Source organism: Mytilus trossulus, chromosome 1, assembly GCF_036588685.1.
Source record: "Mytilus trossulus isolate FHL-02 chromosome 1, PNRI_Mtr1.1.1.hap1, whole genome shotgun sequence".
NCBI classification, from domain to species: domain Eukaryota; kingdom Metazoa; phylum Mollusca; class Bivalvia; order Mytilida; family Mytilidae; genus Mytilus; species Mytilus trossulus.
Genome location: NC_086373.1, coordinates 58,897,216 through 58,912,149, shown reverse-complemented (window position 1 = coordinate 58,912,149; position 14,934 = coordinate 58,897,216). Strand labels below are relative to the sequence as shown.

Here is a 14,934-nt window from a genome sequence, read left to right as displayed (position 1 = left end):
ACTATATTTGTGCACAAAGGATGTCCTTTGTAGGGTTTTAGAACCGTATTCCTATGTGACCTTATAATCTTTACTATACAAAATATATATTGTGATCAGGACTTTTCATCCTGGGACTATTTCGTGTAACTATCTTTACGTGACTTTTTTCCTTTTCCCTACATTCTCGAGAAGATTGAAGCATTAGCCGAATATACAATTACTATAGTATCCAGTTGTAACAGGAGCAGCCTGTCCAACTAAAAGACAGAGTACACGACACCCGATTTTAGCTATTGAAAGACCGTCAGACACCAACATGCTCACGCTCGTATGCAGCATCTCATAAACCTCATTTGAACGTTGTAAATATTGTAAAACTATATTTTCAACATTATACATAAAGTGCTTGATGTAACTTTTTTTCACATACATATAGTGCTGTATTTCTTTCCTGTTTGCAATGCATTCATACATTTGCTTCATAGATTTTATTCATAATTATATTTATAATGAGAGACAACTTTATACATTAGAGTATTTGTATCACAAAAAAAACAACCAAACCAATTAAATGATGAATTATTAAACATTTTTATAAATGAATTCGATTTTTGTTATTTAAATTAATCTATTTGTCTGTTAATGAAACCATTGACTTGACATTAAATATCATTAAATTATTGAAGAAAAACATCTAATTTATGTATCATTTATCTGATTTATCCAATAAAAATGACACTACACATAAAGATATCTTATAGGGTTCCAGATAAAATATACCTTTTATTTGGAACAGAAAATGTGAATGCTCATTAAACCTTTTGTCTATTAATATTTTTGTTATTTTGTTTGTTTGCTGAATAGGTGCCATTTTGGACCGGTGATAATGTGACGTTTAAAATCAGTTATCGAGCACACCGATCTAATCGATTTCAAGGGCATACGCAATAAAACAACTTGGTGTGGACATATTCATCTTTTCAGGGGAATGTTACAATATCTTACAAATACACATGTATGTTTTTATTGTGATAAAATTTGCTTCGCGAGAACATGATTTACTTTTAAATTTCCCTCCAGATAAAGTGGTAGTTGTCAACAAAGGCCAATCAGAGAAACGGAAGTGACGTATTAATATGGAGTTATGATCATGGCAGATGGAGAAAACGATGTTGTTCTAAGTTTTAACGACAGTTTAGTGCGGAAATCTGATATTGATTTACTTGACGGTCCTCATTGGCTAAATGATATTTTAATAGGCTTTTGTTTCGAGTATGTTGATCTTTATTTGGGCTATTTTAAGACATAAATAACCAAACATTTTCATCCAGAAATACATTTGCTCTTGACCCTGAGACTACTAGTACATGTATGATGTTGACAGTATATGAAAAATGCATATTCAGCAGTTGTGTGTATTTCCAAAGCTATCTTGTCAATTTCCAATGTATGTTAGGTTCAAATTATTTGAAATCCTCATAGTATACATTGAAATTGTCCCATTATGATGATTGTTTCCATTAAAAGTAAAATCAGATTTAAATAACATATCTGACCTCTGAATCCCATTACAACAGGGAAGATAGAACACTTAGCCTACCAACTTACAATAGACCCTTACCATAACACTGAACTGTATACCAACTTTTTTTTGATCTGATCGTATTTATTTTTATTTTACATCTTCTTCAGCATGTTCAGTACTTGCTACTGTAATATATATAGGGGGTTGAATCCGCGTTTCCGTAAATACTGTTAAGTCAGTATATGATTTTGTAATATACATGTATGTAATCGTAATCACATGTACTGTCTCTTTTTCGTTTTGCAAGTGCCATTAAAGGACGTAACTTTATTAGCTGTTAATATTTTGCCTCTCGCACCCCCACACAGGATTATTACACTACAATGTATTATATGAATACAAATATTGTAATAAACAGATTAACATGATGCTCTTTAGTCCAACAGATTGGGATAGATCCTCATTTATGGGAACTGCTAAACCATTGTAAACTGGTTTATAATTTTCGCTTATTTTGGCAGATAAATGAATATGGCAAAAAAAAATCCACATAAATTCTTGCACATGTTTAATTCTTTCTTTAGAATACAATGTAGGTTATTATAAAGTGTTCAGTAAACATGTATCTTTTTTTCTGGTCTGCAGTTCAATATGGACATTCAAAGGGCGTTTTAACTACATACAACATATACCCTTTGTTTATATTTGTGTCAAATAATATTAGACTGTAATGTTCTCTCATGTATTTTGTATATAGATAAAAGAATAAGATGTATGAATGCCAATTAAACAATCTCCATCCAAGTAACAATATGTATTAGTTAACCATTATAGGTCAAAGTAGGGCCCACGTCACAGAGCCTTGGCTCACACTGAACAGAAAGCTATAAACGATAAAGGGCCCTAAAAATGACCATTGAAACAGGAAAACCAACTATCTAATCTATTTAAAAAACGAGAAATAAGAAACCTGTATGAACCACATCACTAAACAGGTTTTACCCTTATTTATTAGACATTGTTAGAGGCAAACTACATATAACACTCTTGATTATTATTTAACCTACAAAATACATCAAAGGTAAAAGAAGTGTGCACACATGTGAAAAATATCTGAGTTACTGGTTTTCAAGGGATTAACTAAGGTGATCAACATGATCAATAGAGATAGTTATCAAATTAAAGGTACCAGGATTATAATTTAGAATCCATATGCGCATTCCGTATACATAGACTCATCAGTGATGCTCATATCAAAATAGTTATAAAGCCAAACAAATACAAAGTTGAGAGAGACGAAGTCATTCAGGAAATAAAATTCAGTAAAATATAAAAAACAAGAACTATCTTTAAAAAAGATATCCTACGTATTTAGATTTGAGTACCGGTATATGTTTAAAACTATCATTTCGATTTACCATTTAAATAATGTTTTCTCTGTTAGTGTTCAGTATTATCTGTCTACGTATCTTTCTGTTTACATTCACCAAAACCCCGCGGAAATCTCACATGCGTAGGTGCGCTCTAAAAGTCATGTATGTTCGTACAACAAAGTTAACATTAAAAATTATGTAATTGTCCCGAATAAACAGCTGTCATGAATGCAAAGAGCTATTGGAGAAACAATTATTTTAATAAAAATATAAATCTTTGTAAGATCTAGTTTAAATATTTATAGTTTTTCACTTGCTTTCCATCACGATATAATTAACGAGACGTTTTTTCAAACACAACCAATCACCCACCATGACAGCATTTTGTCCAATAACAGAAAGGATTTTCGAGCATGCGTATTCTGTTGCCATAGTTAAGTGTCCTTAAGTTCAAAGGGCACAAACCGAAACTATACAGACTACGTCGGAAATATATTAGATGACAAGAAAGACATTTGTGCAAGATTTGATTTGTTGAAGATTTGATTATCTTGAAGACAAACTACCAATAGCAATACAATCATGATTCAGGTAAATTTGAGATGGTTTTGTAAATATATGACAATATTTTTGTATCCGATAAAATATTAAATTGGTGGGAATATCTGGTCATGAAATTAGAATTCACTTCCAGTGACATAAGTTTTGATCTCATTTTAGATATTTTGAACGAGAGAAATTCAATCATTCAGCAGATAGACTAGCATTGATAGTTCCTGATGTGGCACAATTTATTAAGCTAGCTCCAGGTATGTATCTTTTTATCTGCTTATATTTAGTCTCAACAAAGTTAAGATGGACAATTGGAGCACAACTGGTCTTCATATACATGTACCAACTCCATGTACACTAACTCAGAGTAATTTATTTCTCAGAAACGATTTATTCACTGACATAAATTTCATGCTTGTTAGACTAACTCCTTATCTAATTTAATTGCTTGTTTTTGATGCCTATCATGCCTATAGCATGTATAGTCACTTTAAATATTGATTTTTGTATGTAATATCATTATATATGTTTTTTTTCTCCTGATATATATTTCAGCTGCAGATCTTACTTCTAGCCTTGAATCACTTAACCTGCCAACAAAACAGTTTGTATTTCTACCTGTCAATGACAACGAAAATGCAGAGACAGCAGGCGGCTCTCATTGGTTAGTACACGATAGTAAATGAAGCTATTAATTTAATTTGTGGTATTTGTACATATAATTGACAATATTTGTCTACATGTAATGAAAATGCAGATAGGCAGGAGGCTCCCATTGGTTAGAACAGGATAGTAAATGAAGAGATTGGTATTTCATGTACATACACATTGTAATTGTCAATATTTATCTACATTTAAGGATGTTTGCTCCTCCATTTTTGATTTTTAGCCAGGTTTTCGGAATCCTCTGTTTTTATCCATGTATTGTCATTAAAAAAATTTGCCCACTAATCCCTTCTTTTCTTTTCATAATTTTATTACATAAAGTTTTAAAAGCCATATTTCAAATTTTTTTAAAATTCTTGTAATTTTTTCATAGTTTTTGAAACAAATAAGGTGCCAATGTTAAATATATGAAAAATCTAGAGAGAATTATTTCCCGCCAAATTTTCAATGGCTTATATCTTGAAAACGAGCACACAGACCCTCCATTTTTTTCTCCATTTTTAGTTTCTTTATTGATATACTATCAATTCATAATAGTCTTTTCAAAAGCTTGTTATTTTTTAACAGATTAGCGAACATCCTTAATCACAATTACAATGTATTCTCCTGTCATGAATAGGATTACAATGTGTTCTCCTGTCATGAATAGGATTACAATGTGTTCTCCTGTCATGAATAGGATTACAATGTGTTCTCCTGTCATGAATAGGATTACAATGTGTTCTCCTGTCATGAATAGGATTACAATGTGTTCTCCTTTCATGAAGGTCACCAACAGGTCTTCAATGTAGCGAGAAATTCCAGCACCAGGAGGCGTCCTTCAGCTGGCCCCTAAACAAATATATACTAGTTCAGTGATCATGAACGCCATACTAATTTCCATATTGTACACAAAAAACTAAAATTAAAATAATACATGACTAACAAAGGCCAGAGGCTCCTGACTTGGGACCGGTGCAAAAATGCGGCGGGGTTAAACATGTTTGTGAGACCCGCCCGCCTAGCATCCCCAATTTAATAACCGATATTTTTGTCACAAAAATCCGGTTAAAAATGGATTATAGTCTCAGTTGAGACTTTTGCTAGGAGTCCAGGACTGTGCTGGGTTTCGTTAATGTCGCACATTGCAATTTTTTTATTTGATCTAGCAACTTTTCTGGTGCCAACTGTTTTTCCATGTCCAAATTTTCATTTCTTGACTTTTTAAGTAATACTATCCATCAATTAAATTGACAAACAAGGAAAAAAACTTTCTTGTGATGGGTTTTTAACATAGTTTCATTCTGCAAAAATATGAATAAATAAGCATAAAATATCAATTTATTTTTTTCTTTCTGAAAATTGGAATAATGGGGTCAGTGGATTTGTAAACAAACAAAATTAAAAATCCCTTGTCTTAGTTTGTTTTAGACTAAACAAAATGTATGAGTGCTTATATAATTAGATTTTCCTCCTACAGAAATCTAGAGTAAGTAGATCACAGTGGCGGATTCAAAAGTGGAGGCCCAATGACTGCCTAAAAGGGGGCCTGCTCCAGTGATTCCCTATATAAGCAACCAATTTTTTTCCTAAATCCGCCTCTGGATCAGTAGAATTTTGGGTTTTTGTTTTGGTTAAAAAAATATCCTTGAGATTATGGTAAGACTTACAGTTAACATTTAAGGGTAAGCATTTTGAGGCATTTAAATAGGATATGTATCAGTTATATATTATTTAAATATGTTGTTCAAAATACTATTGTATATTTTAGGAGTTTATTAGTGTACATAAGAAGTAAACAAGAGTTTAGACATTACGATTCCTGTACCAGACATAATGAAGATATTGCCAAAAAATTAGCATATAAAATACAGCCTCATGTGCATGGTGAGTAAAGGAATCTTTCAACTCATATGTTCGCAGAACTTTTATAACTTGTTTTTTGTAGAAGTGTACTATACTAAATAAACATTGATTTTGATTTTCTTCAATTTTTCACAAAATACCCTGTTGTTGTAATTTGATTAGTTCAAGATATTATTTTAAACAATATCGGTACTTGATTTTGCAAAGAAACAGGTACATTCTCTTTAAAACTATGTTCACCTCCAATTTTTTCTTTTTTTGTAGTTGTGACAATTGGTCTAATAGATGTATAGCCACCTCTTCTTTCATTCATATTCAGATATATATTTTGTTTTTCTGTTATTTTTTGCAGCCCCTATGGGAAGAATGAAGTTTATAGAAATGGACGGACCTCAACAAGAAAATGGTAAGGCCAGTAGTCTGTAATAACACTATTACTCCATTTACAAACAGAAGTGTGAACATTACTCAAAAATGAAATGAAATGTCTTAACGGTATTAGATTTACCACTTTGGAAATATCTGGGAAAGAATTTAACTCTATTGAGACTTTTTTTTTATGTTCCAACATTTCATGATCAGGTGATGATGGGCCCAAATTGGCTGATTTGGACTCAAATTAATTTGCATAAAATTGAGAATAGAAATGAGGAATGTGTCAAAGCGACAACAACCCTGACCATAAAGCAGACAACAGCCAAAGGCCACCAATGGGTAATGCATACATACTTATAGCTGCCATGAGTTATTTGTTGTCCCAAATGTAATGTATTGTGGGGGACATGTTTATACAAAGTGTTCATCTGGTCTTGTTAGTGCTCTCAAAATTACAATTCTTGTTAGATTTTTATAAAACTTATACTATAGGTTAATATGCTAATATCAGCAATACTCGGACAAGTGTTATAATGGTGGCCTATTGACATTTGTTTTAAAAGGGTTATGTCCCTTGGAAGTATTAAATTTATGATAAATTGTCTAAACAGGGTTCTTACATGTACAATTCTTGCCAGATTTTTATGACTTATACAAAAGGTTAATGCGGCAATACTTTGGACAATTTCTTTATACTGACTTAGGGCTGTTCCAGAAAATACTATATCCCCCCCCCCCCCCCCCCCCCCCCCCCCCAGGGAAGGCAATTTTTTTTTAATATTATGTGGGTGGTTGTATTTGAAATACCAAAATGCAAAGGGAGTGCTGTTCTAATTAAATTTTATTTCTGTGGGTGGTGGTGGTTAAAAAAAAGTGCCGTCCCTGGGGGGGACATAGTATTTTCTGGAACAGCCCTTATTTAAAAGATCTAATTATGCCCTTGGAAATGTATAATAAAAATGTATGTACAAAGCAAAACTGATTAATTTAATTTGTGTTTTGTAGGTTATGACTGTGGAGTTTATTTGATAGCTACAGCAGAACATTTATGTAAGGAGTTGTGCGAAGGTTACAACATTCATCTGAACGATTTAGTGACTCAGGAATATGTAAGAATTAAACGCAACCAAATTAAAGAACTTATACATCAAGTTGTCGAAGAATTTGGAATTCGCAGTTGACAGTCCAATATTTTAGATGAAATCTAGAAATCAAAAGTGGAAATCTGTACCTAATAGAGATATGTATTTTGTTGGGCGAAAATGAGCTGTTTTCTTCGCTGAGAAGTATTGAGGAAGTAGGACTAACAGCATTAAACCGGAAGATTTTTTGTTGTTCTAATCTTTGTTACTTTGTTTTATATTAGACAAATTTTTGAATATGTAATTTTTTCTGAAACAATTTTTTTTTCTTAGCAATTTTAAAGCAGGTCAGTTAGTACAATTAATACGAATAACCTCTGAATTTAATAACCTCTAATAACCTTTGTTTCAGTATTGATATTGCGTAATTGATTGTATTAATAAGTTATTGCAAGTGTAACAGTTCGCTGAATGTGGTTTGAATATATACAAAATGAAAAATAGACCAAACTCAGGGCTTTATTTAATGTTGTGAAATACTTGTAAATTCAGAATGATATCAAATAGAGGTTTTAAGAGTATGTAAATAACTGTAGCATTACTGTAAATAAGGTCAGATTTTAATGTATCAAAATATAATTCATAACGTCTGTTTTATATATCAGACCATAGATTTGTGTATCAGGTATTTTGATTCTTAAAAAAAAAAATCATATTTACGTATGTGGGGTGATTGTAAAGGGTTTTTGAGTGGGAATACTCTGTTTTCGTTATAATAGTTTGACTTCCTCCATATAGGTTTGAAAGTCCTGAAAGTTATTTGTTCTTTAGTTTTGATATGTAAAGTTCTGTTCTTTCTTACTTAAATTATTATTGAGAAAAACAATTGAAAAGGAATAATACTGAATTATTTTGCAGATGTGTGAGAAGATATAGCGTGTACCTATCTTTTGAAATTTTACATCTGATAACACTCCATGCTGTAAAGGACTCTTTTTTTAATGAAATATGCATTCTAAATAAACTAGAACCGTTGTTTTTCTGATTTTTTTGGCCAGATTGATATTGTATTAAATAAAATTCATATATGGGATGCAAAAATTACACAAATCTATAAGTAGAGGTGAAATTTAATACTTTTAAAGTGCTATGTGTCAGAACAACAAAATTGTGGTGTGACACATGTTAACCTATGCTTTTAACCACTTTTCAGTGCCTTATACATGTTATATGAGACCTTCTGCAACATGAATTGTATTACATTTAATATCACTTTTTAGTATGTAAGATTTGTGATAGGTTGATAGAAGATTTGATGGGAAATCCAAGGAAGAAGTATTTACATGCCCTTCTGTACCAGGCAGCAAGGAATACAATTTATCCTTGTAATTTAGGTTAAGTTTTTGGTTTAGATACTTATGTGAGATATATATGTTTCACCTTAGTCTTATTTTATTTAGTACTATGCTATACAGCAACATGGATCTAATGACTAAGGTCCGCGTAAAAGATTTTTTTTGGTAATTAAATGTCTAAATAACAAATACATTATTTAATTTCACAATATTTGTTCACATTTATCTTGAAGAATAACGCACCAGTATGGTACACTAAATCAAAGAAAACATTTCTAATTTCTAAACATGGACAATAGTTGATCCTCCACTGTAAAAATTTCTATATTTTTGAAATATTGCATGCAAAAAATGTATTCGGATGATAGTATTATAAATATCTATATAATATGCTCTTGGTAATAAGCTTCCATGTATTTTGTTTTATCGAATTCTGGTTTGTAGAAAAAAATAATCAGTATCATAGAAAGTTTGTGTTGGTTTTATATACATATAGCTACCTTGAATAGTTTAAATATGGTGTCCATTTATGTTTGCCAGAATATTTTCATTTCAATACATTCTTAAAAACAAACCTGTTAAAGGGATACATCATTATAATGAAGAGAATGGCTTGGTACAAAGAAATAGTTATTGTTTATCCCTTGAGTTTCTATTTACCTGTAAATGTTGAAGACAGAACTATAATTTTAGATGCCAAAAAAGTATTTTTAAAGATTCTTTAAATTGTTGATTGATTAAACCATTTTATAAAATCATCAAATCTAGAGACCCTCTGTGTAACACTCCTAACATTGTGTATGAAATTTATGAAAACATTAAAAACACTAGTCCCATAACTCACTATTGAAATGGTTTTACACTCCCAACATTTTGTATGAAAATTGTGACAGTTTTGTAGAATATAACGATTTATTGTGTAACATAAATAGTATGGACATTTAAAGTAACTACTATTGTTATGCAGTGATAAATGATAGCAAACAGCTGATTATAGTTTTCTGCATGTAAAGTGAAGTTTGAAATAATTGCATGATATTTGCATTGTTTTTAATATTTTTCACAAATGTTTGTATAAATTTTGGTTGCTAATATTTAGGCTTTTCAGAGATTTTATTAATATTTCAGCTATATATTTTGACATTTGGCAATGGTGGTGTGTTTCTTAAGACACTGTAAACCAATTTATTTTCGTGGATACTTTATTTCGCGTTTTACCCTTTCTTGGCCACTTCGCGGCTCTTTAATTTCGCCATTTTCTGATTTACTTGATGAAGTTTAATAAGGAAAGGTCTAAGGTTTACCTATTCACAACGATTTATATTGGCGTTATTTTTCTACTCGCGAAAATAAATTTCTCCCGAAAGTAAGTTGGTTTACAGTAGTCACAAAGTCTTGTGGATTTCGGTATAATCTCCCTTTAAGTTTTCAAATCATAGATAGTTTAGTAGGTGCTACAATATTTATGACATTTGTATAAAAGTGCTGTTGTTAGTGCTTATACTTTCCTGATTATCATTCTTGGTAGAAATGTTCATGTTGAATTAAAAGGATTCAAAATGGAATCTTTCGAAAGAAATAACACAAGTTATAAACTTAAATAACTTATACAGTTTTGTATAAAGTTAAGTCACAATATTTGTCAAAAAAATAAAGATGGCAGGACAATTTTGGAACTGCCATTAATTAAAGATATTTTCATAAGTATATATACCATATATCAGGAAGTGTGCATTTTATTTTGTTCATCCAAATACCAAAAATTATGCCAAATTTCATTTTAATGAAAATATGTTGTGTTTACAATAAATTTTAAGATGTAACTTACTTTCGTTTGCACATGTCATTCTTTTGTTATAACTTGTTGAGGAACATGGGACACTTGCTAAAATTTTTATCCCCTTACAAGTAAATTGCATAAGTTTTTTTTTTGTAAAACCATTGTTGATTTGTGTGATTTTATATATACCACTTTTGTAGGCTCTAAAATCCAGCCATGTATCCCCATTATTAATTTATAGCATGGCCTTTGGGTTTGCTTGCACTCTTTTTTTTCTTCAAGGTTATTAAATTAAGGTCAAACATAAAAAAAAATCAAAATATGATAAGAGTTAGTGCTTATAAATAGACATGAAGTCATTCAGTAAACTTTTCATGAGGTATTATAAATTGTCTTCTATTCAGTTTCAAGATAAAGGGTCAAGGTCATGATAGTTTTAAAGGTTTGAAGTTTAAAGATTGAAGTTCCACTTTCACCTTTTATCTTTATCAAATATCATCTGTGGCTGGGCCATGTTGAACTTTACAGGCTTTTTAATATCAGGTCAAAGGTCAAAGTCACAAGTTATCTCATGAGGTCAAAGAATGAAGGCAAGGTAGAGATCCAGTGTTCGATCTAATCTACATTATATACATTGAATCTTGTTTTTTCCCAAATTCTGAGCCAAGGATATGTGACTGTTTTATAGAAAACACCATTCAATTTACAGGGGATTGCCATGGGTTACTGCTTGAACTACACACTTAGCAGTCTGAACTTGAATGCTGACCTTTTAAAAAATAATTCCTAAATCATCTTATCATTATGTGAACTATGGTTCCATTACATCTCATACTATCTGAGGCAGCATTGGGAATTTTTTTACTACACATGATTAATCATAATCATGTGTTTGGGTGTTTAACAAGGTATTTCACTTTAAGGTCTGTCTGTCAAAAGTTGGAATTTCCATTTAATTTAATTCTTACATTTTATAGATATATATAGCCATATAAACTGACATTAGAAAAGTATTTAAAACTTTTGCAACGTTAATTTAATACATCAAATACTTGAATATTATAAACCCATGTTATATGTATATGGATAAATGTGATAAAATGTTTTAAATACTTTGACTATCTTAGATGATAACTCTGTTATTATGGAAAGTAAATGTGAAGTCAGAAAATATGTTCCAGTGAAAACGCTTTGAGTACATTTAAATGTGAGATTACCATTGCAATGGCAGATCCAGCCATTTAAAAAGGGGGGGGGGGGGGGGGGGGGGGGGGGGGGGGGGGGGGGGGGGTGGTCCCAACCCAGGATAAAGGTGGTTGGTGGTTCCAACTATATGTCCCCATTCAAATGCATTGATTGGCAAAAAAAAGGGGGGGTTCCAACCCCTGGAACCTCCTCCCCCTGGATCTGCCAATGCATTGGAGTATCAGTTACCAGTATGTATAAAACAAATTTCATTAGTTTTAATTTTATGCATTTGACTAAATGAAATATAAACAATAATGTATAGTGTGTTAAGATATACATGTAATAATGTTATCCAATATGTTATCAATTATACTCATTAAATAAAAACTATGTTATTGCTCACAATAAAGTTGCAGTTGATTTGAGTTCAAAGTTTTATTTATCTGAACTATGTGTTGCAAAAAATGTTTACCGAACAAACTAAAAGTGAGTTACTGTAAAATGCAAATTGTAAGTGGATGGACATACAGGTCACTATGCATTCCTCTCTCCTGTAGAACCATGAATGAACTGACAGTTTAAGAAGCATCTTTACAAGGTTATGAAAATGTTAAAGAAGTTTTATGATTATTTATTATCCAGAATTGCCACCATTATCCTAATTTATCAAACATTATATGACACTTCTGTGCTACTTGAAGCCATTAGACAACTTTTAGGTTCGATGCATTTCCATCAAAAACTCTGGTTTTAGTGAACATCATTCGTGCGCTTATGGGCATCGTCACTTCTGTTCGAATGTTGAGCGAGTGGCCAAGAAAACTATATTGTTATATTGCACAAACTATTCATCAAATTTAATTCTCATATTTGACAACTGGCACTGCTGTCATTAGGGAATTGTCATTAGGTACTTACAAAACAAACATTTTTACTATTTTATCCTGCACAATGACGATCACTTAGACGCTTGATGAATGTTGATAGTGCAGGTATACAGGTGATCCCCTCTATCTGGTAAATGACGTCATAAAGGAGCACATAATTGACAAGATTTTTCCAGTTACGGATGAACTCTAAAGTGGTCTATTACTGAGGAAGGTTAAAGTTAGATGCACAGTATTACCAAGTACAAACTCTTTGATTGGCCTGTTTATATGGCCATTGCCACACCTTGCATTTATGTTTTTTTTTTCATAACTTTTGTTAAATAATGTACATGTATTTGATGAAAGATATTTATTCCTAAACATTATTTAGCACAGAAGTTTTATCATTTGTTTTCTTCTCTTTTCAGTTTGTTTTTTATTTCTAAGGAGATATTAGCAGGTATAGTAACCGCTCCACTCTTCCTGTCCAGATTAATGCATAAAAGGTACCTAGCTTGTACTATGCATAGCTTCAACATTATTCAAATGTTCACAGTGATTGGACATATTTAAAATGTGCATCCTTTTTTGAATGATTGCTTTATTTTTGTCTGGTTTCTTATTTGTGGATCTGAATATTTTTTATCATTGTATTCTATTGTTTGTACAATGTTTTAGCAGTTCTAAAAGTTTTCCTTCAACATTTTTCAAACTTTTGATTTTGGGTATCATCCTGAACATGCATGAAATATTTGCCACTGGGCATTGAACAACCAACAATCAATCAATTATTTGGGCTCTGAATTTTCCCCAACTACCTGGGATTGAAGTCATAAAACTTTGCTCAGTGCTTGGAACACAAAGATCATGTTCAAAACATGAAATCCAACATTTTGATTGGTTGATTTTTCGAGTATGAGTACAACAAGAGTGCACACACTGAAATGTCTCGCCTTCTTTACTAATCATTGATATTATGTTGATAGACCTAAATATAAAGCTTTATTACAACTGTCACATGAACTCAACATTAACCAAAGAAAACGAATCATTGATCAATGAACCATGAAAATGAGGTCAATGTCAGATGAACCATGCCAGGCAGACATGTACAGCTAACAATTCTTCAATACAACAAATATAGTTGACTTATTGTTTATAAATTAAGAAAAACAGACCAAAACACAAACACTTTACACTTAGCAATGGGCTGTGAAAATGAGGTCAAGGTCAAATAAAACCTGCGTAACAGACATATAGATCATAAAATATTTCCATACACCAAATATAGTTGATTAATGCATAAAGAATTAGAAAAAATAGACCAAAACTCAAAAACTTAACTTTGACCACTGAACCATGAAAATGAGGTCAAGGTCAGATGACACCTGTCAGCTAAACATGTACACCTTACAATCATTCCATACACTAAATATAGTAGACCTATTGCATATAGTATAAGAAAAACAGACCAAAACACAAAAACTTAATTATAACCACTGAACCATGAAAATGAGGTCAAGGTCAGATGACACCTGCTAGTTGGACTTGTACACCTTACAGTGCTTCCATACACCGAATATACTAGACCTATTCCTTATAGTATCTGAGATATGGACTTGACCACCAAAACTTAACCTTGTTCACTGATCCATGAAATGAGGTCGAGGTAAAGTGAAAACTGTCTGTTGGGCATGAGGACTTTGCAAGGTACACACATACCAGATATAGTTATCCAATTACTTATAATAAGAGAGAATTTAACATTACAAAAAATCTTAACTTTTTTTTCAATAGTCACTGAACCATGAAAATGAGGTCAAGGACATTGGACATGTGACTGACGGAAAGTTCGTAACATGAGGCATCTATATATACAAAGTATGAAGCATCCAGGTCTTCTACCTTCTAAAAATATAAAGCTTTTAAGAAGTTAGCTTACGCCGCCGCCGGATCAGTATCCCTATGTCAAGCTTTCTGCAACAAAAGTTGCAGGCTCGACAAAAAACTGACACGAAAGTTTTATGAGGTATATTCAGATAACTACCAAAACATAAAAGTAATGCAGCATTTATAATCAACTATATTTGGCTTCCGGGTTATAAAGATACAAGATTGCACAGGCAGAAGTGTCTCCTGCATTAGTTTTAAGTTATGATAATATAGTCGACCTATTGGTTATAGTATTTGATCAAGAGACCAAACTATGAAAACTTAACCATAGAAATGAAATAAAGGTCAGATAAAACTGTCCGAGAGACATGCAAACTTGAAATCCTTCCATGCACCATACACACTTGATATATTGCTTGTAGAATCTGAGGAACAGACCAAATCCCAAC

The 14,934-nt window shown here is 31.8% G+C and overlaps 1 protein-coding gene across 1 annotated transcript; it reads left to right on the top strand.

Moving 5' to 3' along the window:
• Positions 1-1,092: 1,092 nt before the first annotated feature.
• On the top strand, positions 1,093-7,901 carry LOC134728348 (sentrin-specific protease 8-like). The gene is made up of 6 exons (XM_063592937.1): positions 1,093-1,254; positions 3,601-3,689; positions 3,988-4,096; positions 5,849-5,964; positions 6,296-6,349; positions 7,324-7,901. Exons 1-6 carry the CDS (start codon positions 1,127-1,129, stop codon positions 7,497-7,499), a joined length of 672 nt encoding a protein of 223 aa, XP_063449007.1. The 5' UTR covers positions 1,093-1,126; the 3' UTR covers positions 7,500-7,901.
• Positions 7,902-14,934: the final 7,033 nt, after the last annotated feature.